We start from the raw sequence: 23,884 nt of genomic DNA on the forward strand, positions 1-23,884 counted from the left end.
GTCCTGGGACGGTCTCTTTCACGGGCAGATAATCTCCCAACACCCAAAAGCAGGGTGAGGGCTAGAAGCTTGAGAGCTGACAATTTGGCATTCACTAATTAAGCCATTTAAAAACATTTCCTTCCTTAACGGTAAGCTACAGTCTATACATGCTTGACAAAAAACTTATATGCAAGATATTAAAAAAAAATCCCCAATGGTCAGTAGGATAGCTCTGTTGGTAAAGCTGCCTGCCACGGAGACTGCTGCCTGCCACGGAGACTGCTGCCTGCCACGGAGACTGCTGCCTGCCACGGAGACTGCTGCCTGCCACGGAGACTGCTGCCTGCCACGGAGACTGCTGCCTGCCACGGAGACTGCTGCCTGCCACGGAGACTGCTGCCTGCCACGGAGACTGCTGCCTGCCACGGAGACTGCTGCCTGCCACGGAGACTGCTGCCGGCCATGGAGACTGCTGCCGGCCACGGAGACTGCTGCCTGCCACGGAGACTGCTGCCGGCCATGGAGACTGCTGCCGGCCACGGAGACTGCTGCCGGCCACGGAGACTGCTGCCTGTCACGGAGACTGCTGCCGGCCACGGAGACTGCTGCCTGCCATGGAGACTGTTGCCGGCCACGGAGACTGCTGCCTGTCACTGAGACTGGTGACCTGAGCTTGATCCCTGAGACCCAAACAGTAGGAGGAGAGAACGGACTCCTGCAAGTTGTCCTACGCCCCCCACATGTCAGTGTACCATGACACTACTGCCCCCTGATAATTATTAAAAATAAAACCCCCTCTGCAATTAACTAATAAAGCTCTGATAAATGGTGAGACTGAAACAGAAAAACATGTATTTTACAAAAGGATGACCAAAAGATGTATTAAAACATGTTAAATTTCCCGAGTCATCTGGGAATAGGAAAACGAAACTGAAAAGTCACAATACGAATGTTAGGGAGTGCCTCAGACTGGAAGCCCACACATGTCCGGTGTAGCCAGTCTACAAAATGTCTTCAGGATTTTACAGAGCTCTCCTGCTCTACACACGGCCTAGCACCTCCATGTAGGTAGGTGGGCACTAGGACAAATCAAAGCATAGACCCACAAAAAACTTGCACAAGAATGTTCCAACAGCATGGCAAGTGAGGCTCAGAGACAGATGGGGCCTCCTAGAGTGGCCTCCTAAGTCACTGCCAGAGCCAGAGAGCCAAGAGACCAGGACCCCAACTTTGCTCATTGATAAATTGGTAGTAATAATACCTAGCATAGGGTTGTTGGCACAAGCAAATGATGCAATACTGTGTTCCCTAATAACCTAAGTATCTAACATACACAGAACACATAATATATGCCACTGTCCTATTGTCCTATTGTCAATCATTTGACAATTCAACTGCCATACACTTGGCTTGTATGAGGACATGCTACAGAGAAGGAAGCAGAAACCGTGACTACACATCAAGCAAGGTAGTCTTGCTTTTGAGACTTTTAACTCCACACAATGTCCCCCAACTTGCCACTCACGTGGCACCACTTTTATTCACCCATTATCTATGGAGCCTAGAAATTGGTCTTACACTAAGTATATGTGAACTTTTACGCTTGATATGTTGGGTGATTTATTTTCGATAAACATTAAATATATATACAAATGCAAAAGTTTAAAAGGGGGACCCATTTACCACCGAAACTTGTACTTCACCAAAGTATATATGCCAGGCCGGGGAGCTGCTGTGAGCACAGAGGAGGTGTCTCCAGGCCTCTGCACAGGACATGGAATGAGGAAGGAAGCTCCAGAGCCACCTGCGTGGCACACTCAGCCAGGACCAGCGTTTTTAGAGTAGGATGTTCTGTCACAACCGTGGCTGACAAGGTGAGTCTTCGGCTTCACTCCCAGTCACAGCTAGAGCAAAGCTCGTCCAGCTAGCCGGGTCCAGGTTCTGACTGGCAGCAGACAAGAGAGCCAAGAGACCAGGACTCCAACTACACCAGAGGCAGTTTTCCCATGGGTTGGCAGCAAACTAGAGATATCTGAGTACTGATAAGAGCGTGTTGTCTTTTCTTCCTCGGGGAACAGCCAGGCATCTCCCAGGCTCCTCTGAAAAGTGTGACCCCGAGACCAAGTTTGGACCGAAGGAATGTGTCCTGGCTCAGACATATGCCATGTAACCTTCCTGGTCTGCTGGGCTGTTTCAGGAGTCCAACCGAAGGATGAACACAGCTGAGGGACCGCAAAGCCACTGTCCACAGAGGAGCTGGCTCCTGCCTGCATGGAACAGTGCCTCCCACTACTCACGGCCACACTTGCACACTGGACTGCCATGGCAGGAGGGGAGGGAACTGACTTTTTGTTTTTTTCTCAAGATGCGGCTTCTCTGTGTAACAGCCCTGGCTGTCCTGGAACTCACTCTATAGACCAGGCTTGGCCTTGAACTCACAGAGCTCTGTCTGCTTCTGCCTCCTAAGTATTTGTATTAGAAGTGTGTGCCACCATTTCTGGCAAGACTTTACTTTTATATCAAGACCAGGGCACAGATCTAGGAGGAAAGGGATCCAGTCCTCAGAGGCCTCCCCACAGGGCTTTGTGGTGCGTAAAGTCTTCTATAATCCTGACTTTCCTCGCCATCCCACCTCTTTTCAGACCCAGGGCTGTCTGGGTTTCCAAGATCTCTGACACCAAGCCTGTGGTAACTGAGGAACCACTAGAGCTGTAGTCTGAGGGGCAGGTCAGGTCAGAGAGTACAGGGGGGCAGCTCTTAGCTGGGCCTAACTGGAACAGGCTCAGGAAGGCCTTTCAGTTGTGCGGAACAGTTTGGAGAAGTGTACTCTGATGCTGAGGGATGGCCTGACAATGACCACTCAGAGCATTCACCTGCTACCTCTAACCAGAGTCATATGGACCCTGTCTGTGTTCCTTAGGCTCTAGCAAGGACACAGCCATTGCTCGCTCTCTCTCTCTCTCTCTCTCTCTCTCTCTCTCTCTCTCTCTTTCTCTCTCTCTCTCTCTCTCTCTCTCTCTCTCTCTCTCTCTCTCTCTCTCTCTCTCTCACACACACACACACATGCATGCACACACCACAGACACAGACAGACCACACAGATACAGTGCAATAGGGCCCTGAAGGGAATTGCTCCCAGACATTTGAGTGTCAGGGAGCCAGGAAAAAGCTCCCAAAGGAGGTGACTGCAGATCCAGGGTCTGAGACTGGAAGGTTAAGAGGAGGCAGCTCAGACAAAAGGCCCCACGGCCAAGTTCTAGGTCTCAGAAGAACCCGTGAGGAACTGCAGAGGGGCTGCGACACTGGCTATAGAGCTTGCAGTTCATTTCAGCTATTGCATGGAACACATTCCAGATTTTGGACTGTGGATTGGCGGGGCAGCAGGAAACTGGGGTAGGGCCAGGGGTGTTGTTGGGAAGCTGGGTGGGGGCCTGGCCAGAGCAGAGATGTTTGGTAGCACCATCTCATCTGTGCCCGATGGGCCTGACATGTTCTAACAGTGCTATGCACTTGGCGTTGGAGGTGTGGGCCAATCAATAAGCTGTACGCAAACTGTTTGTGACAATGCCCTCGCCCAGTAGCCGAAGGGCCTCCCTGGCACGGCACTCTCCACTCTGAGCATGTTCCGTATGGTCGGCCATCTTACTCATCAGAGTTCCTGAAAACCACCTCCAGCGTTCAGCCACCCAAGGAGCTGTGTGACTGAGCAGACTGCAACTGACAGCTTAGATGGGCCCTTCTTCTCTGCCTGTATCCCCAAGACAAGGCTGCCCTTGACACAAAGACAAGTGATGATAACACTTGGTGTGTTCTGTGGCCTGACTGACTGGCTCCACCCTGTGGGCTGGTGCCCTATGTATAGAAGGGCAGAAGACACACCTTGAACATATCTTTGGCATACTCTAAGCTGGTTACTGAGAACCAATAGAGACTCTGGAATGGCTCTGCAAAGTTGGTCATTTGTAAAAGAATATACAGATATCTAGATTAGCAAGCTCCTGGCAAATGCAAACAGAGGCCTTTCTACCTGAGAGGTCAACCATGCCTGGGAGGCATCTTCCAGAAGAGGCTGCAGAGTCAGCGCCTGGACCGGTAGGATGTGGGTGATACCTGGGAGGCTTTGACTAGAGCACAGAACAGGCTCATTTCAGCCACAAATCCTCCCTTCAACCTTCTCTGGCGTGTTGCTACCTCTCTCTTCAGAAGCCCTTTGTCAAAGTTCTACAGAGAAGGGTCTTGTGTAGCTCTTAGTAAAACCATTGCATTCCTTTCTTTATCTATTGTTGGTTTATGTCATAGACAAGATTAAATCCTCAGAGGAAAAGAGTTAATTTTCAGCTTCCTTACAGTGTCCACAGCAGTGCTGCCACTAGGCAAAGACAACACCTTTTCCTATAGGTTCTTTTTTGGCGCCACAGCATGACACACACACACACACACACACACACACACACACACACACACACACACACGTGTTCAGAGGGTTCCCTTCCCAACTGGCTGTGCTGTCAAGGGTACCGTGGCCCTTTCCCTGGGAAAAAGTCCCAAGTTGACCGTGTGTCCTGCAGTTGGAGCTTTGGTTTTCTTTCTCTTTTGGATATAAAGGGAGAGCTTTGTATTTAGTTAGCTGTCGCCCAAGCTTAGCATTGAGCTCTGCCGGGAGAACTGTCCTAATGATGTGGGAGTGGGTGGCCAGGGCCCTTAGCTCTGTTTCTGAGCTTTAACAGATGAGAAAACCAGAGGCTGCAGGGCAAGGGACATGTCTGTAGTTGAACAGGCAGCTGGGGACACAGCTGGGCCTTGTTTTCTCTGAAGGGTCAGTGTTCTTCCTCTCGTCTTCTGAGCTCAGGCTTGGCATGCCCCTGGGCCAGGATGAACTACCCCAGCCAAGAGTCCAGGGCCTTCTCTTCAGATTATTTTGAGATCCCAGGCAGCCTGTGCTCCTGGTTGCTCTGACAGACAGCAGCAAGCCACAATGAAGCCTGGCATGGTGATGGGAGATTGAGGCCGAAGGACTTTACATGTGAGGCCATTGGAGCGTATACTATGAAACCCTGTCTTTAAAACGGAAGAAAAAAAAAATCACGCCAAGGGGACACTATCATTTATGCTGGCTGCTCTCACCACTAGGGCTGGTGGCTTAAGAGATAAGGACTGTTTTCCAGTTCCTCCTCCACTCCCTAACATACACATCCTTACGAAAACAGGTACCATACAAAGGCTAGGCTTGGTTCTCCTCCTCCAATATAGCTTGGAAGCTTCTGAGCCTAGGGCCCTGGGTCCAAGGACATGCTTGGGTTCATGGTCCTGGCATGGCCAAGATGGAGACACTTGGGCAGTCTTTCTTCCTCGCACCCAGGCTGGCAGACCTCTAGGAATGGAGGTGGGGTGGGGGCTTTCCTGATGTATGGGCACCTTGGCTTCATAGGCACTGAGGCCTCGTGGCCTCGGCATGACCATGGTACATGACATGGCCCAACTGGGCCAGAGCTGACATTAGAGCTGCTGTGACACTGATGATTCTTGGCTGTGAGGGGCACAGCCCAGCACCTGAGCTAAGACTGTGGCTCCTCGGGTGAGAGTGGATGACTGGGTCCACCTCCTCACTAATGGCGAGCTGTGTTGCCAGGTTTGACCACTGACTAGTCTTTCTGAACTACAGACTTGTCATCTGTAAAATGATGACAGTAACAGAGCTGACACATCACTCATGGTCCTGTCAATAAACATAGTGCTCTCACAGGGCCAAAAGAGAAGGCATGAATGAGGTAATACACGGAAAATACTAGAAACAGGACCAGGCACATGGGTGTCCAGAGCTGTTCTGCTATTCCTGGAGGAAGCAGAGTGCCGGGGAGGCTCCGAGTCTTACGTATCTTCCGACAATGCCAAAGGATGATGGCAGGGGAGGCTAACCCTGGCTTTTTTAAGCACAGGCCGATCAGCCACACTAGGGCTTTATGTTGTGGGACAAAGGAATCAGCAAGATTAGCAATGGCCAGTGGCCCTGGAAGGATGCTTAGAGAACAGGCAGCCCCGAGGTGTGGGAGCGTGGGAGCATGGGAGTGCGGCTGTTGTTTCCCATTAGAGCTGAGGAAGACTCTCAATAGCAGGAAGATCTCTGGGCCAGATGTTAGGCACCCGCCTTTCATCCCAGCTCTCCTGCCGCCTGACATTACCAATCTGAGTGAATCTCTTTACACTGTGTCTCAGGCGTCCCCTTGTGTGAAAGGAGGGATCTGGCTAATAAGGGTTACTCAAAACACAAGAAGGTGTGGGAAACGTGGTGCCATAAGTCAGCAGGCCTCCTTGCTAGAAAATGCCGTGTGCTTACCACAGGGAACGGATGCCGTGGTCCCCTAAAGACGGATACATTTTCTGTCCCCTGGCTAACTCCATGAGAGGAGGAAGCCTGACTCAGCACAGGGCTGCAGAGACCCACAGTAATGCGCTGCTCTTGATTCTCCAACAGGGCTGCCGCACACAATGGGGGCTGTCCCATCAAGGGAAGAGCTACAGCCCTGCTGAAGCTCATTTGAGTAGGCGGGAGAAGAGCCGAGTCTGAGATTGAGCAGCTAAGAACAGGCAGGCTCTCTGGTGAAGGCACTGAAGAACTACTTAGCCAAAGCAAGGTCCTTGCCTTGCCAGGGAAACCTAGCTCTCTCAGTGGTCAGTGACACTGGGCCAGGAGGGAGTCCTGGGTCTGGGACTACCATGATGTGACCATATCCAGCAGGAAGAGCGGCCACTTTATTGCATACCAAATCAGTCCCTCTAGAACAGTGCTTGTCACTGGGCCTTCCCTGCACTTCGATACCATGTGGCCTACGCTTTGGAGTCTGTACTCCTTGGCCTAGCACACAAGGCTTTAAGCAGTCCAGTGGCCCGCTTCCTGGTGAGAAGGACACGATGCGTGACCTAGGCCCGCATCCTCGCTAATGGGTGATCAATGCTGTCTGTATTTGACTGTTTACTAGTAGAGTGCCCTGTGGCAAATAACAGACTCCCGCGTTACACCTTCCCACCTCTGTGGCTGCTGGTTAGCAGGGGTAATTCGAACAGTTTGAGGCCATAACAGGAGTAGAAACCCTGTGTGTGACAGCAGCAAGAGGGAGGGTTCCACCCTGCAAGTAAGATAAGGATTTCTATGTATATGCTGCTGTGACTTGGGGCATATTTGTTATGGCAAACGAGCCTATCTCCTGCCTCAGATACAGTGATACGATTTACATCTTACCCATAAAGAAACTGAGGTCTAGGGCAATTCAAGAACCTGGTTGGGGTCACAAAGCTAATAAACGGGGAGCCTCTTGCACCCTTGGCTCTGTCTGACTGCAAAGGCTGTTGCTCTGTGGGTTGCTCGGTGCTCTGTGAGAAGATACACTCTTCTGTGACCTCAGTAGCAAGTTCTTGCTGCATAGTGGAAGGCCTGGGCATGGTCCCAGGAGGGACGTGTCAAGTACATCATCACTTAGGTCCACAACCAGAGACTAAAAACAGACTGAGCCCTTAGCAAGAGCCTCGGACTACAGGTCCGCTGTTCCCAAACAGCCACCCTGGCAAAGGAGAACCACCTTTCTCTTCCTTGGCCAGTTGTCTTCAGGGGACCCAGTTGGTCTGGGCTCTGTGTAGCAAGTGGGGGGTTGCCATGGGAAGTGCAGCAGGAAGGAGAAGGAAGACAGAAGGCGGGAGAAGCAGCAGGGCCCGCAGAGCTGGAAGAGAGACCAAGCTCAGCATTGAGCTATTTCAGGACTCTGCCCTGGGGACCTTGGGCTAGAGATCTTGGGGGAGGGAGTTTGTCTGTGCAAATGATCCTAGTCCAAATGTCCCGAGGAAGCCATGGCTGCTTCTGCGTTACAGAGGAAGGGAAGAAGAGCTGGGCCTTCTGGCACATGGGTTCAATGACGCAGCTTGCTGTCTGGGCCAGAAAGGGTCTGTGGGCACCAGCGGTACGCATTTGCTGGAGCTTTTGTGCTGCAAGACCTGACTTGGGCTATTTATTTAGCACGAGTATGTAATCGGTTCCTGACTTACAGGTGAGGGGACTGAGGCGAGGTGTGGTGCTGAGCCAAGCTGGCACCGAGGAGAGGAAATAACAGCATTTTGGTTGCATAACCTGGAAATGGCTTCTCCTGAGATGCTCAGTATAGGGAAGGCAGGGCCTGGGGCAGTCTCCATCTGCTCCTCAACAGACATCTGCAGGGCTTAGCACCTTTGCCAGGTTACACCAGACCTACAGGCAGACCCAGAGCAATTCCAGTTCTCTCTCTCTCTGGCCTGACAGGGCCCGTCTCCATGCCAGGATGTCACTGTTCAACTGCTCTGCGCAGTCTTCTCCAGGCAGCGAGCCTCCAAGGCAAGCCGTGCTTGCAACCTGCAGTGGCTGAGTCAGGAACAAAGCCAAGAGCCTTCCATGCCTAGGAGCTCTTCTTCCACAGCCGCCTCGCTTCCTCCTGCGTCCTTACCCTCTGTTCTTGTTCTTCTTGACTCTTGGGTGCTGATGACACTTTAGGCTCTCACAGTGGGTCAGGACCCCTGCTTTTATAGCCTTAGCACATGCTGTTCCGCTTTCCTCTCCCCTGCCCTCTCATTTTCCACTACTGCTAGCTCCTCCTCTTTTTAAAATCAGATACCTTGTCTTCTGCAGATATCAGGGGGCCCCACTCAGTTTCCTAGAACTATGGTGTGTGTGTGTGTGTGTGTGTGTGTGTGTGTGTGTGTGTGTGTGTGCGCGCGCGCACAGGCACATGCTTCTGCTTACCAACTGAGTCTGGGGCCAGGGGCCTGTTTGCTCTTGGATCGTCACAGTGTGTACAGTGCTTATAATCATGTTGGCACCTAGCAGGGCATAGCAAATACTTCCCAAGCAATTGAGTGAATGAATGAATTGAATGCTGTCAGAAGGGGAGATGTGTTCAGTTGAGTAGGCGCCGCTATCAGTTCTGTGTTTCAAATGAGAAGCCCAGCAAAGAGACGAGCCTGAAATACAAAGGCAGCAAGCGGCAGGGCCAGAACACGCAGCCATGCCTGCCTGGTTTGGAAGCCTGGCTCTAGCCTTGCTGAGTGACTTTACCACTCTTAGCTTCTCTAAAATGAGGTTCATTTTGGTGGTCCCAGATAGCTCAGGCAGGTTGGGAAAGACCCCAATCCCCTGCCAGTAACTGCCTATTTCCCCCTTTTATCTCCAACACTACCACTGCCCCCTTCACCAGCCCCGGTGGGAAGGCAGGCGAGGCCAGCAGAGTGGGAGGTGGGCTGAGTGTCCATGTAATCTGTCCCTTGGGATCCTGGGGTGGGTCCTGGCTGCTCACCATGGGAGTAGGAATTCTGGCTCCAGGACAGCTTGGTTATCATGCACATAACTAGGGAAGCCTGGTTGGCCTTCCATCACCACATGAATCCCTCTTCACACCGAGGCACAGCTGTCAGGGCCAAAGTCAAGGAGAGACTTACAGCGTCTTATGATGACTACCTCAGACTCCACTTCTGTTTCATCTCTTTTTATTGTGACATCTGGTTTTCCTACGGGAAATTCACTCTTGCCCTACCCTCAGCCAATCAGAATCTTATCCCTTTGTCACAGTAGTTGATTCAGTGCCAGGCCTCAGTACTAATTGGACCAGTAAGATGGACGAGATCCCAGGTCTTGTGTAGTACCCAGGGGAGAGATGGCTTAGGACAACTATTACAACCAATTTCCAAACTGGTGGGGAAACACTGCCGTGGGTTGGCAACAACACAGTCATCGAGTCCAGGGGAGTCAGGCCTCACCTGTGCCAGGGCCATCCATCTAGCCCCTACCCCCTTTTAGGACTGGGTCTCACTATGTAGCTCTTGCTGCCCTGGAACTCAAGAGATCCTCTTGCCTCTGCTTCCCGAGTGTTGGAGTTAAAAAATGTGTGCGACCACACCCGGACCTTTCTGTTCTTGTTCCCTGACTCATGCCGTACACTCTCTTTGCCACGTGCCACTCATCCTTAACATGGCGCACTCATCAGTAGACCAGAGCTCTGTGATGCCCTGATCTTGGTGTGGAAGCTCCAAATCTGGGAGCCAAAGTAACTGCTCTTGTTGTAAATTAATTTTATCAGGTACTTCATTAGAGAGAGAGAGAGAGAGAGAGAGAGAGAGAGAGAGAGAGAGAGAGAGAGAGAGAGAGAGAGAGGTGTTATGGCCTGTGGTCGGTTCTTAATGTCTGTCAAAGCTTCACTTTTCCTTCTTGTTAAAAAACAAAACAAAACAAAACAAAAACAAAAACAAAGCCCCTGTCTGCAGTCACCCATCACGTAGAGATTTACAGTGTCCCAGACTTGAGCAGCCATTGCCCTCTGTGTGACATGGCAAAGAAGCCAGGCATGGCAGGCTAAGAGACCGGATGCTGCCTGGGGCCTTGCTGGTGACCAGGGATCCTAGCATGCTGGCAAAGGGCGAGACAAGGGCACTAGGCCTGTGCTGTGGGCATCTGACTCCACTTGCTTATCTGGGGACAAGTGTTGCCCAGATGCTCCTGCCACCAGGTTTGTGCACCAGGATTCACCTGCCACCCAGATGTTTCTTTGCCTGTGATTTCTCTTGGGACGACATTCTAGCTTCTCGGTGGTTGTGGGAAAACAAAGAGAAGAAATGAAGAAACCCGACCCCAGCTATGTCATCAGCTTCAGGACCCATCACCACTCCTCAACTTCGGATGGACTTTGAACTTTGGTTTTCCATTGGCCTAGCCCATCTACTTCTGATTTTATTTAATCCCTAGTTTGCAGGGGTACCTGCTGGCTGCTCTCTTCAAACCTTCCTTCCTCCTGTGTGTCCTACTGGGGTGGCCATTGTGGAGTAAGGAGAAGCCGAAGGCTGCCCCACTTCTTTCTGCCTCTGGACTCCTTGTGGGTGTGTGGTATTTTCTTCCTTGGAACTGAGACAACCCAGAACTATCTTGGTGCTGTATAGTTGTATAGGTAGCCCTGGGGGTGATGGCCCTTGGGACCCCTCACCAGAAAACCAGTGACTGTTCCCAAGGCTTAGGCTACTACATGTGAGGGATGTTTACTTGAAGCAAAATGCATCCCACCTCACACAGTGAAATCTAGGAGAGACGTACTCAAGCGAAGGGGCTGCCACTGTAGCTGAGGTCTCTTGCATCTCAGCATGTGTACATCCCAGTCACCAAGGGCAAGTCTTTCCCCTCTGTTGCCTGAAGAACAAGTTGGAGAGCATGTCCACACCCACCCAGCCTGCTGACTGGACCAAGGCTTGTGGCAGGAAGGACAAGGGACTTCTCCTGTGTTAATTGTATTTCTGCCCCCAGCCCCTCCCCCCCCCCTGCAGTTTAGTTCAAATGTGACTTCTTCAGAATGGTGTACAGGACTCTTGCTCAGCTGGGACTCCTACAGACACGTCCTTCAACTCTGAGCCTGGCCCTCGGTCCTTGATCTGATGTCCACAGACAGAATCCAGGGTCAATGAGACGTCCCATCAAGTGTTCTCAACACCTGGCTTATGAGACAGGGAGTGCTGCAATATTTTATCAAGGACCAGAAAACTACGGGTCAGACCAAAGGTTGTCTTCCTAGCCCTAGGTCTTAAGTTTGCTGGTGGGGACAGTCATCCGCTAGGCATTGTTTTCTCACCAAATGCCAACCATGCAAGAAGCAGACTTGTCCCCACCTGTTCCTTTCTTCTTCCCATTTCTCTGGGATGGGTGGTCAGCAGTGGCCAGGGCAAACGCGGAAACAGCAGCAGAAAACGTACACCTCCTCGTACACGCACGCCACTGCTAGGCTCATGCTGCCCTCTTCCTGGGTGGGCTGTCCCCCCAACCTCCCCCCCCATCTCAGCCTCATCTACACTGGAAATCACGAGACTACCGTGTCCTAACATTCCAGAGCACCTATGATGTGCTGATCCCTGCCCTTGGATCTTATACCTACTGAGTCACTTAATATACAGACAATCCCACAAGGTACGTGTCTATTGTCTTCATTATCATCGCCCAGTTGTGTTACTGAGAAAGGAGGCTTCCTTCTGCTGTCTCATAGCAGGACAGAGAGCTGAGATTTGGCTAGGGTAGCAGACTGGCTCCAGACCTGGGCCCCATCATGCCTCCTATGACCGCACTTTCATGAATAAATAAATAAATATGTATATATATTCACTCATGCATGCATATACACACATATATGTATATATGCACACATATGTATATATACACATATATGTACACACACACACACACACACACACACACACACACCACCTACTGCTGTGTCTGTCTCTTGTTCTAAACCACCACTGTACGAATGCTCAGATAGAAGAATAAATGGAGAAACCCAGAGAGCACTCCAGCTTTGCTTTGTTTGGCGAGGGGATCAAGAAGGCATGAAAAGCAGCACTCTCTCCTGACCTCCCAGACTCCCTGTCTGGCTGTGGCGATAAGGAAAGCATGAAGGACGGTGCTGAGGATAGCTCTGAGTACAGCTAGACAGGGACGGGAGCCCAGAAGCAGCGGCCAAGACTCAGGGCTTGCTATTCCTTACAGCTGGTCCTTCCTTTTAGAGGGAGACCAGGGACAACCATTGGTGCTGCTAACCCCACGCCACGGTACAGCAGCCAGGTGGCAGGACCTGAGTGGTGGATGCCTCCCTCAGAGCAGGGGAGCCTGGGGCGTGACCCAGCCATACAAGTACACGGGGCGGGCCGATCCAGCTACATGAGTCCTGGGGCAGGAGCATGGCAGGATCTCACCTCAGCACAGGATTGAGGCCCCTTGATCTTTGTAACCATCTTTGATGCCTGGTGCACTGCTCTGTAAGTACATGGTAAGCATTTGTGGAGGATAGAAAATGAAGTCTTAAGTTGGCTGAGAAACTGGAAGGAACTGGAAGTGCAATGCAGGGGGCCCCTCTGGTCTGGTCATGGTTACCACATGTACTCTTAAGCAAGTCTCTTCTGTTCGGGACGGATGGCATCTTTTGCCACCTGTGCAAAAGGGAGCCACAAAATGAGATGTCTTGGGAGGAAGGGTCTCATGCTCTGATAATCTGGGCAGGACAGGCTGTGGGCTGGGCTGGGGCTACCTCACTGTCTAGTCTGTGCAGTTATCCCTGCTACCTCTTGTACCTCAGTTTGGGGTGAGTATCTGTCTCTTCTCACAGCCTCTCCTCAGATGTGACAATTCCTTGTGCATTACACTGAGGCCACAGGGAACTCAAGCAGGCCCAGGCAGAGAGCATCCTTCTTATCTTCTATAGAGTTTGTGAGAAGCACAAGGTGAATGGTGCTGGGCTGTGGAGATGGCACATTTCCATGATTAGAGAGATCTGTCGGAGTTCCACAGACCGATTTAAAATCTCACCATTTCTCTCACCAGAGGGGACCCAACGACATTCTAGAAATAGGTATGAACTTTGATTCTGCCTCCCCTGGGGGCTGCCATGATCTCTGGAGTAAGGGTGAGGCACTAGTGGAACAAACAAGTCCTGGCAGCAACTCCAGCCCTCACTGATCCTCAGCACTGCTTAGGTCAGTGACCTGGGGTGGCTAATTCGAGCCTGGCACCTCCATTTGTAACCAAGAGGACCTGAGACAATGTCTTGCCTGCTCCTTCCTAGACTTCTGTGAGGATAGTTCATCTTTTTTTTTATTAATTTATTCTTATTACATCTCAATGGTTATCCCATCCCTTGTATCCTCCCATTCCTCCCTCCCTCCCATTTTCCCCTTACTCCCCTCCCCTATGACTGTGACGAGGGGGATTTCCTCCCCTTTTATATGCTCATAGGGTATCAAGTCTCTTCTTGGTCACCATTATTTTTTTTACTCAATAAAATTAATAATTTTAGACAAATAATGAAACAAGCAGCTGGATTGTGCCGAGGGTTGTCTGAGCTTGGCAGTATCGACGCACTGCTCGTGATTCCATTCACGCCCATGGTGGTCAGATGAGCTGGCTCATAGGGTTGTACAGATCAAACTATGGAAGTTGGAGGGGCCGAGTAGTTTCCCAAGGCTAGACAGCAAATGCCGATGTAGAGCTGGCATTTGAATCCAGCATCTATTATTTCTAGTGTCAGGGCATCATGTTAGATGTACATTCTGTTCTCTGGTAATACAGTTAAGAAAAATAAAAATGTGCAGAGGTATGTTATTAAGAAGAAAATGACAGCATGTCTACCAGCCAGGCCTCACCCAAGGTGAAGGCATTTCTTTGCTCCTGCAGGGGTGGAAGGGGAGCAGCACCTGCCCTCCATCACTAGAGACAATGCCCCATAACAAATGGCAGACGGACAAGGAAACAGAAAGGATTTAATCAGTTTTAGTGACAGAGGTGTGTTCAGAAGCAAAGACTGAGAGGTATGGTATGGAAAAATGTACCTTTTTATGTCTAGGCTCGGTGAAGATACACAGTTGTGTAGAAACAGGACTGGACAAAAGGGTGTGGCCTTATGTACTTGTGACTGAGAGCAAAACTCAGCAACACCTGTTTGGGTTCTTTTGCCACTGAAACGAAGGCCACAGGCGCCACATACTATTGATATGGAAGTTCAGAGAATTTTTTGGTTTTTTGTTTTTTGTTGTTGTTTTTTGTTTGTTCTGTGTGTGTGGGTTTTTTGTTGTTGTTGTTTTTGTTTTGCTTTGTTTTGTTTTGTTGAGACTGGGTTTCTCTGTGTAGTCCAGGCTACTCTGAAACTCACTCTTGTAGACCAGCCTGGTCTAGAACTCAGAGATCTTCCTGCCTCTGCCTCCCAAGTGCTGAGATTAAAGGCGTGCACCACCACTTCCCAGCTCAGAGAATCTTTGTAAGGACCCCTCACACAGAAAGAAAAGTTTGTGGCCAGGCGTGGGGAAGAGGTTGTGGCTTCTATGACTAGTACCCGGCTAGGGTGGAGACAGGAGGCAGAAAGAGACCTCACATGTGAGGCTCTTGTATTGTCCCTCCTTTCAAAGCGTTCAGTTTCTGTCGCCTACGCTACCTTAGCTTATATTGCATGCGCGCGCGCGCGCGCACACACACACACACCATGTATTTTCTATCTCTTTACATGTACATGTGTGGGGGCAAAACTTGTTAACATGAGATCATTCAAAGACTCTACTCTTCCACTTTCTTGTCAAAGTGAACCTTCAAACTCTGTCATTGTCCTGCCTCCCCAGGCCTTTCTTCCACCGTGAGCTCAGGTCAGCACAGGGCTGTGGTAAAGAAAAGGGAGTTGGGAAACTTCAGCTGCTACAATCTGTACCAGAATTCTGAGTGATAGTTGCAAGGATTGGCGGGGGGGGGGGGGGGGGGGGGGGAACGGTAGGGGAGGGGAGCACAGAGAAAGTGAAGATACGCAGAAAGGGAGATGGTGGAGAGGGAGTCCTTCCAGTCTACAGGGAGTGTAGAAGGAAGCCCAGGGAGGGAGCCATGGGAAATACGGAGGAGAAAGGCAGGGGTAGAGGAGGTCGTCTCTGGAGAGCGAGGCACACGGGGATGTGGTGCGGTAATTCAAGGAAATCGGGCTAAGACCGACCCCCGAAGACAGGAAAGGAAATGGGGGAAGTGCACGGGGTGCTGCTTTTTTGGTTCCCTCTCCCAATTCTTTTACAGATTAAAAAAAGGTGGACAGGACTTTGCTTTGCTGCCCTGGGTCTCGGATTACCATGCATCTGCTTCAGTTTTCCCATGGCTGGGATTATAGGTGTGTACCACTCCTAGCTTAGGAGCCCTTTTGCCTGGTTGCCCTGAGCCTGTTAGGCAAGTATGTCTCTGTGTACACATTCATGCCTTGTATAGAAGGACCCTGGGCACATCTGTCTATCTCTCCCTCCCCCTCTAGCTCTACCCGCCCCCTAATAAAATGGCAGCAGTAGCCACCACTGTAAGGCGGCTGTTAGCATTAACATTAAACAGTATTCCTTAAACAACACAGACCCTAGAAGATGGAATGCAGAGGCCTCCTTTATAATTCCTGGAGCGTCTCTGGCTCCCTCCATCTCCTTGATGATCACGTCCTGTTGAAGCTCCTGGTCCTGAAGGCAGACTACCTAGACAGCCTTTCCCTCTGCCTCCGGCTGATCCAGGCTGGTCACACAAGCATTTAGTTCTTAGTCCTTGTTTTGCCCAGGGTCAGTGCATCACCAAGGCCATCAGTTCCTCTCGAGGCTATACCTCCCTGTGCTCCTTTCATCTCAGACTGCTCACCTGACCCCACATCTCAGGTGTACTCTATTGCCACAGCTTCCAGATACTCTGACCTCTCTTTGATGAGGCCACCCTATGCCTGCCATCAGGAGCGCCTGAGCTCTCTCACTGCATCCCATCTCTTTCTAGCATGGTCTATCAATGGTTGCTTCCTGCCAGCAGGATAAAACCACACTCACTGGCTTCCTTCCAGGGCTCACCCAATCTGACTTACCTGGATCTCCAACTTTCTTACCCTTGCCAGCCAAATCTGCTCTGGTCATTCTCAGCCACTGCCTGTACTCAGGGCTGGTTGGCTGCTCCAGCCACTGCCCCTCCACAGGCACCTTTCAAAGCAGAACTAGGTATCAAGCACTGTGGTCTTCCTTTCTCCTAAGAAACCTCCTGTGAGTCTCTCAAGAAAACGAGGTCACCTAGATAGACATAGCAAAAAAGAGGCGAACTTCAAGGTGCCCAGAGACCAAGACAGCTGCAGAGCTGTACTAAACAGCTGCACTAATCATGTGACCCTCGGAGGTAAAGAAATAAGACCATCCAAGACCACTGAGGCTAACGTGGCTGACCAAGGGGCCCACTAATTGTTCTTCGACTCATTTAAATGGCATCTCCCTATTATTAGCCTGGTAACATGTGGCAGGTGACACTGTGCTGCATATGGAAAGCCCAATATAAGGACAGAAAACAGGAGAAATTCCATCCCATTCTCTGTCCCCCCATGTCATGAAATTCAAGAACACCGATCTCCTCCATTATTGACCCTAGGTGAGCTAGCTACCCAACACCCGTGACCTCCTGGGAAGCCAGCTTCACACCGTGAGTGTGTGCCTCTGCCCCACATTATATGTTCTCCCGGCTGCTGACTCTGTCCACCTGTGTCTCAGTTCTTTCTCTAATGTCCTAGGAACCTGGAAACACAGAGAGAAGCTGCCAACCTGTTCTCTCTATCTTTGAAGCCTACCCAGCCTCGACCACGGGTAACAGAAAGGCCTACACCCAAGAGCCTGTGTGTCCCATTTTCCCAAGAAAATGGCCAGCTCCCCACAGCCCAGTCAACAAGCCTTTGAACCTCTGAGTACTTCACACAAGGCTGCACGCAGGCTCTGGGCTGTGTACATCTGGCAATTTGGTGGTAAGATTCAGGTACCCCCCCCCCCGTCCTCCTTAGATGGTGAGAGTAAGGCTATAATTCCATTCAAGAAGTATGTTTTGATGACCTACTATGTTTTGGGTACAGTGAACATGGGGTTCAGCACTGTATTTGGCAGGGAACAGATGCTCTTCAGATGACGGCGATTTTCATGCCCGCAGTTGCTATGGCCACAAGGATGAACGAGACACTGCACTCATCACCAGCCACCGCGCACCAGTTATCCCTATCGCTCCCACAGGTACCTTGTGACCACCAGCTTTCTCCGAACGCTATTCCCTTTGTGCCTCCTCCTGCATGGAGAATGCTGACTGGAACAAGACTGAAGAACTAGAGCTACCCCAGTTCTCCTTCCTCCTCCCGTATACCCTTGTCTCCCACTGCAGAAGCACCTGCAACAACGCTGCCAGCCTCCTGTCCTGCCTCTGGGGAGCAGCAGATGGATGGGCTCTGCCAGGACCCTGCTGCCCACCCTAGGCGGGTACAGACACCCTGTCAGCTACTCATCACTCCAGGCCCTAGAAGTGCCACCGTGAGCTGAGGTGACTGCCCTATGGAATTAGGATTTGTGCATAACATACTAAATTTTAATGTAGTGTTACCTGACATAGATACATTGTCAGACCCCGAGAAGGCCAGGATAACTTTTGTCTGCGAGGCAGGAAATGTGTATTAATCAAATCATCACAGACTAGCCCTATACTCAGAGGCTCCCTCCAATGCCGGCCAGCTCCTCCCCAGGTCGGGGAACAAAGTCCACATTTCAGACAGAATTCTCAGGTTTCACACTTCTTTCCTTTCACTTAGCTTTTCCACAGTAGCTCTTTGTAGTTTATCCTTGCAGTGGATGCAAACATTTGCAAATACACAGTTATCAGAGAGCAGCCCATGTTTCAGAATCCCTACTCTGTACAGGAAGGAAGGCCTCACACCTACCAGGAGAGGCAGAAAGCACATCCATTGGGGGAAGATGGCACCTAGCAAAATGGGCTTTGTTCAGTAAATATTTTTCCGGTTCAAGTTAATTTTCCAGGGACAGGTATTTAAGCAAAGCTGTGCTGACTCAAAACAAGTCTCTCATTTTTTTCTTATCTACAGAAGCTGCCAGGGCCTTTTGGCTATTGCATTTGTTGGTGACTTTCTGGAGACTATCATAGAGGTCCCTGCACCTGCCAGGGACTTGGTAAAAAGGCTTGGCCTGGTGATTGTTACCTTCTCTCCTGGTCCATCAGGCATCGTCAAGAGGAGGACGCCGAGTCACGGAGGCCTCTCTTCCCTATGCCCATGGGCTCAGAGACTTGCCTACCTTTCTCTCCTTGTCACCATACTCGACGCCCAGAGTATCCATGGCCCGGACAATGGCTGCCAGAGACTGGATGGTGTTGCTGTAGACGACGGGCTTGTACTGCTTTACGTCTTCTCCAGAGAAGCCATCTTCATGGATGATCCTGCAGGAAAGCCACAAACCACACCGCATGAGTACAGTGTGCTCACTTGACATGGACAACACAGGGCTTGGAGGCCCCAGGCAAGCCCTGGTCCCACAGTGGGAGAGCTGGGTCCAGTGGGAATGCTGGATTACTGAGTTGCTCTACTGAGGTGCTATAACATCTAACAAACAGATAAAACCCCACTTACCTGAGTTACTGAATAATAGTAATAATCTGAAATAGATTATTGAAAATATTCCTGTTTAACACTATTATGTGTGTACACACACACACACACACACACACACACACACACACATACACACACACACCCCATATACTATTTTGTACACAGGTAAGAAACAAGGGGTTAAAGATGCTCAAAAGCACCTGCAGCAGTAGCAGCAAACACCATTTGTGCAGCCCATGCTCGCTGCTGCTGACCTAAGGACAGTGTGAGGCCTTGACATGTGTGCACTCAGAGAATACTGCTCATGATCCCTGCAAGAACTCAGCAAGGTGAGAACAATTCTCCAAGGGGAGGTGGTAGTCACACCCACACATCACTCACAGTGCTCTTAATGAGGGCAGGCCAATGCCTCGCTTAAACAGGCAACAGTAAGATACACACCATCAGAGGAAAAGCCCGCTCAGGGCAATTCGCTACTCTTCCTCAGCTGGTAGGCAGAGCCATCCAGTTCTGCTGGATCTCTACAATCTACAGAGTTCACAGGGGACAGCACAGAGCGGGGGCAGTATGACACTCTGGTGGCCTCTGGTACATGCTCACTGCTGACAAGGACCCGGAAAAAGGAAACCACACACAAACGGCAAGAATAGTCTCAAAAGGGAAGCAAAGGAAAAGCAAATGAGTTTTAAGGACAATATCAGAGGTTCTTTGTGCTTTGACAGACTGTGAAGTCTTCGATGGCCACACCTCCAGGGCGGGAATTAGTATCACGCCTGACATACACAGGCTTCAGCGTGAGAGCTGAGCCCTCCTACCTCATTGAAGCCCACGTCCGTGCCTTCACTACCTCCTTTCTGTCTAGGAGAATGCCACAGACAAACACCTCGAAAACAGCTTTATTGGGACTCATTTCATATGCCACACAGCATATACTAAAGCAGGCAGCTCAACATTTGTTTTTAGTAAATTCACAAGATTGGGCAACCATAACTGCACTCTACCTGTAGAACATTTTATTCCTTTTCCCATCACCAGTCACTCGGCACTCCCTACTTCAATCCTAAACCGCCAGCAATCTCCACTGTTTCTATAAATTTGCCTAGATTGGACAGTCCATATAAGTTAAATTATATGACATGTGTGTATTTGTGACTGGTTTCTCATTTAACAAGCCTTTTCAAGATATGCCCATGTTATAGCGTATCTCCACAACTCATTCTCTTTTTACTGCCGAATAATATTTCTTTGTATGGGCGTGCTGCCATTGAGTCATTCTGCCATCCGCTCCTGCGGCAGAGTGAGAGTAAGTGCTGGCTGTGGATCTCCATTCTCAGTTTCTCCAAGAAGCAGAGCAGAATGGCTCTGTGGACATTTTGTGGGTTTGATTAGCACTGTCTGTTTCATTTGTTTGTTTTTACAAAGCTCTTTTTTATTTTAAAAGATTTATTTTATTTTATGAATGTGTGCCTAGTGTCCCTACAGGTCAGAAGACAATGTCAGATCCCTTGGAACAGGATTACAGGTGACTTCGAACTGCCCTGTGGGTGTTGAGAAGGGAACTTGGATCCTCTGTGAGAAGAGAAATCGTGCTGGACTGCCGAGCCATCTTTCCAGCTCCTGCAAAGTCCTCTTGAAGGAGCATATAGTCTAACGAGCCACAGGTTTGTGACCCCAGAGAGGCCCAGAGGGAAACACTAGCCCTCTGCATAAAGCCAGAGAAGAGAAGAGAACGGATGAAAGCAGTGTGCTCGGACAGTGGACAACAGGCTGTGCAGGTGGCTTGGGGACTGTAGGCACTGGCCAGCACAGCACATGCTAGAGGAGCCAGGCACACCCCGGGGCTCAGGGGTTACAGGATGAGGGTCAGCACTCAAGAGTCAAGGCAGCTGGAACAGAGCAGAAACTGCAGAGAAAGAGTTCTTGGCATCTGTGTGGCATTCCTGGGGGTCTTTGGCTGAACAGATGAGACTTCACAGCTCAAAAAGAAGGGTACCAGAGGGAGAACGAGCTCCTGGGGGCTTGGAGGCTGAACACTTGCCAGAACTTCTCCAAGCAGGAATATGAACTCCGAAAAGCCAGAGTGGAGTCCCTGGGGGCTGCTAGAGCCTTCAGCAGAGATGCCAGAGGCCACAGCAACTGGGTAGCTCCTATGGCTCCCTGAGGTCCTCCTGACATTGCTAGAGTGGAAGCCCAAGAAATCTAGCAGCCCATAGCTAACTTAGTTGCCCCAAGAATAACAGAATAAAGGCACCAGACTTTAAATGAGGATGGCAAAGTCTGTACACTCAGCAGAGGGATGTGCACCATACCACCTTCCAGGGGAAAAAAAAATCCCAACTCTGCAGACAGGCATGAGGGTGTGGGGCACAACCAAGAGACGCTCTAGTCAACAGAAGTAGATGCAGAAGTGACGCGGATGACAGAATTCGCACACGGTACTGCAAAAATACTTACTTTAAATGTTTTCAAGACATCAAAAGAGATTGTGAGTATAATTTGGAGAGAAATGGAAGATACAGAAAATGAACAACAGCTGAAGTAAAGACTGTACTAGATGAAATCATGGCAGATCAGACATGCAGAATCATCCAAACTGAAGACAAAGCAACAGAAAGTATTCAAATGGAGGCAGAAAGAGAAAGGGCTGAAAACACCTTATTGTACACATACATGCAAAACTTCCAGTAATGCAAAGGATGGGTGAGGGGGAAGTACATCAGAAAGATGCATCTGAAGAAGTGTCATATGACTTAAAAGTAAATTAAAGTGAGATACACATGGGAATTTCACAGCAAACACTGAAAACTGTAAGAGAAAGACACTTGCTACCCAGACTCCATAAGCAGGTGGTGCCTTAGGAGGCTAGGGCTGTGCTGACCTGAGAGGCACAGGTGAGATCTGCTGGCTTTCAGTGTGATGTGCTTCCCCACAAATCAGGCCAGATACCAGGACTCCACTTCTGACTCCCCGGCCCTACCATTCATCTGGGGATGCTCTCCAGACCCCAGCTCTTTGAATGTGGGCTGTGCTCCCATAAGATCCTATAACTGAATATAGGGGTTATGACAAATTTGGTAATAGCAAAAGGTTTCTGAACAAATAGTGAGCAAGAGTTAATTCAAAGTTAAACGTGTAATGAGCCTGAGGTGCCTTTGGCACCCACTGGGAATGCAACATGAGCATTTCATGCTGCACCTGTGATAAAGCCACACAACCCCAACAAACATCACAGGGACAGCGTGGGTCACATAGTATGACTACTCTATGCCATGAAATGTGCTGCTTTTATTGTATATACAAAGTTTTCTGCTCATACAGAGCACAGTAATTTAATATTTTCCTACTAACATCCCTCAAAATATATATTATAAAGTATTAGTACATTTTTGAATTGTTCTGCTTTAGAATATTTGATTTAAAAAATTACCATTTGAGCTACTGAGTTGGCATCAGGACAGATTTTCTGGAATTGCTCCACATATACGTCTGCTCTCATAGACTGAATTTTTACTATGCATTTATGTAAAGCAGCATCCTCAACATTGATGATTATGAAATCAAAATACTGAACAACATTGGGGTAGACTCTTGCAGTCTCAACTACAGCCAAGATCTAATTCTTTATGAATAAAGATAAACAAGCTCATCTAACTCATTAATATGCAAATTTGTTTTAACCTTTAATAAATAGTAAAATTACATGTATACCAAACAGTTGTTTTAAAATAAACATTTAAAATGATTTGCTACCATTAAACATTTTATTTGTTTGCTTATTTTATATATCTACACACCTGGGGTCACATAAAAATTTCTCTGGCAAAGAGGGTGCCTGGGGAAACACTGAAGAAACCTTTCTTTAGAGCCCTAGCTGGCCAAGGGGTTTCTTTCTTTTTTTTTTCCCCCTTTATTTTTGGTTTTTCGAGACAAGGTCTCTCTGTGTAGCCTTGGCTGTCCTGGACTAACTTTGTAGACCAGGCTGGCCTTGAACTCACAGTGATCCGCCTGCCTCTGCCTCCCGAGTGCTGGGATTAAAGGCGTGCGCCACCACGCCCAGCAGGGTTTCTTTTCCCATAGGGTTGGAACTATCATTTCCCATAATAACCTTACACTTGCCTACTGAGGTTGGAAGGCTAGGTTTTCATTATATCTACTTGACAGAAAGAACAGAGGCTGAGAGCATAAGCTGCTGGTCTCTCTCAGCAGATCAATGCCAGAGATAAGGCCAGAACTCAGGACTCCAAGCTCAAGTCTTTCCAACCACAACTGCAGATTATTGCCTAGCAAGTGTCAGCCTGGGGTTTTGGGTGTCCCAAAAAGAAAATGCAGAAATGATGCAATTTGGGGCAAGTGTTCAAAAGTCATGAGTCTTAGTCCTATAACTTAACATGTTAATAAGTGCTGGCTCAAACTGGGCTTCCAGGGGTAAAGTTTTATATCATCCCTGACTTAACAGTCATAAGCACCCACATAGCACAAGAGTATGTGGTCCACACAGGACAGCAGTGAAAGTGTTGATCATAGCCCCAACCCTAGCACTAAGCTCTGTAGTGCAAGGCTTGTCCACAGCATCTTCTCACATGATTCTCCTCTTTTTTCTCTTTTGGAATTCAAGCTGACATCTTTGTGAATATCAAATGAGGTTCCTTTATCTTCTATCTCCTCATATCATTCCAGTGAGGTGCAACAGCGGTGGCAGCAGCTGATGTGACAGCCAGGACTGCTCTAACGCCGTCTCTGCTGCTGAGGGGCTGTGGCATCCTTGGTAAATGACTTAACTGGCCAGTCTTGTTTCCTCTCTGGCAAGCTATTCTGAGAAATAGATGGGTGTGGCAGAGCATGCCAGACTGGTGGAGGCAGGAGGATCAGGAAGTCAAGGCCAGCCTTGACTACAAGAGACCCTGTTTCAAAAATACAAAAACAAGCCGGACGTGGTGGCACACGGCTGTAATTGAGGC

The 23,884-nt window shown here is 49.6% G+C and overlaps 1 protein-coding gene across 3 annotated transcripts in view; it reads right to left on the bottom strand.

Annotated features, from left to right (window-relative positions):
• Positions 1-23,884, bottom strand: part of GNAO1 (G protein subunit alpha o1) — a 154,051-nt gene that overhangs the window by 49,820 nt on the left and 80,347 nt on the right. For all 3 annotated transcript variants that reach the window (XM_084756321.1, XM_084756320.1, XM_084756322.1), the window contains exon 3: positions 18,613-18,754. In XM_084756321.1, the coding sequence (XP_084612447.1) occupies positions 18,613-18,754 (142 nt within the window). The remainder of the gene's footprint in view (positions 1-18,612; positions 18,755-23,884) is intronic.

The sequence above is a fragment of the Acomys minous genome, assembly GCF_964271855.1.
Source record: "Acomys minous genome assembly, chromosome: 14".
NCBI classification, from domain to species: domain Eukaryota; kingdom Metazoa; phylum Chordata; class Mammalia; order Rodentia; family Muridae; genus Acomys; species Acomys minous.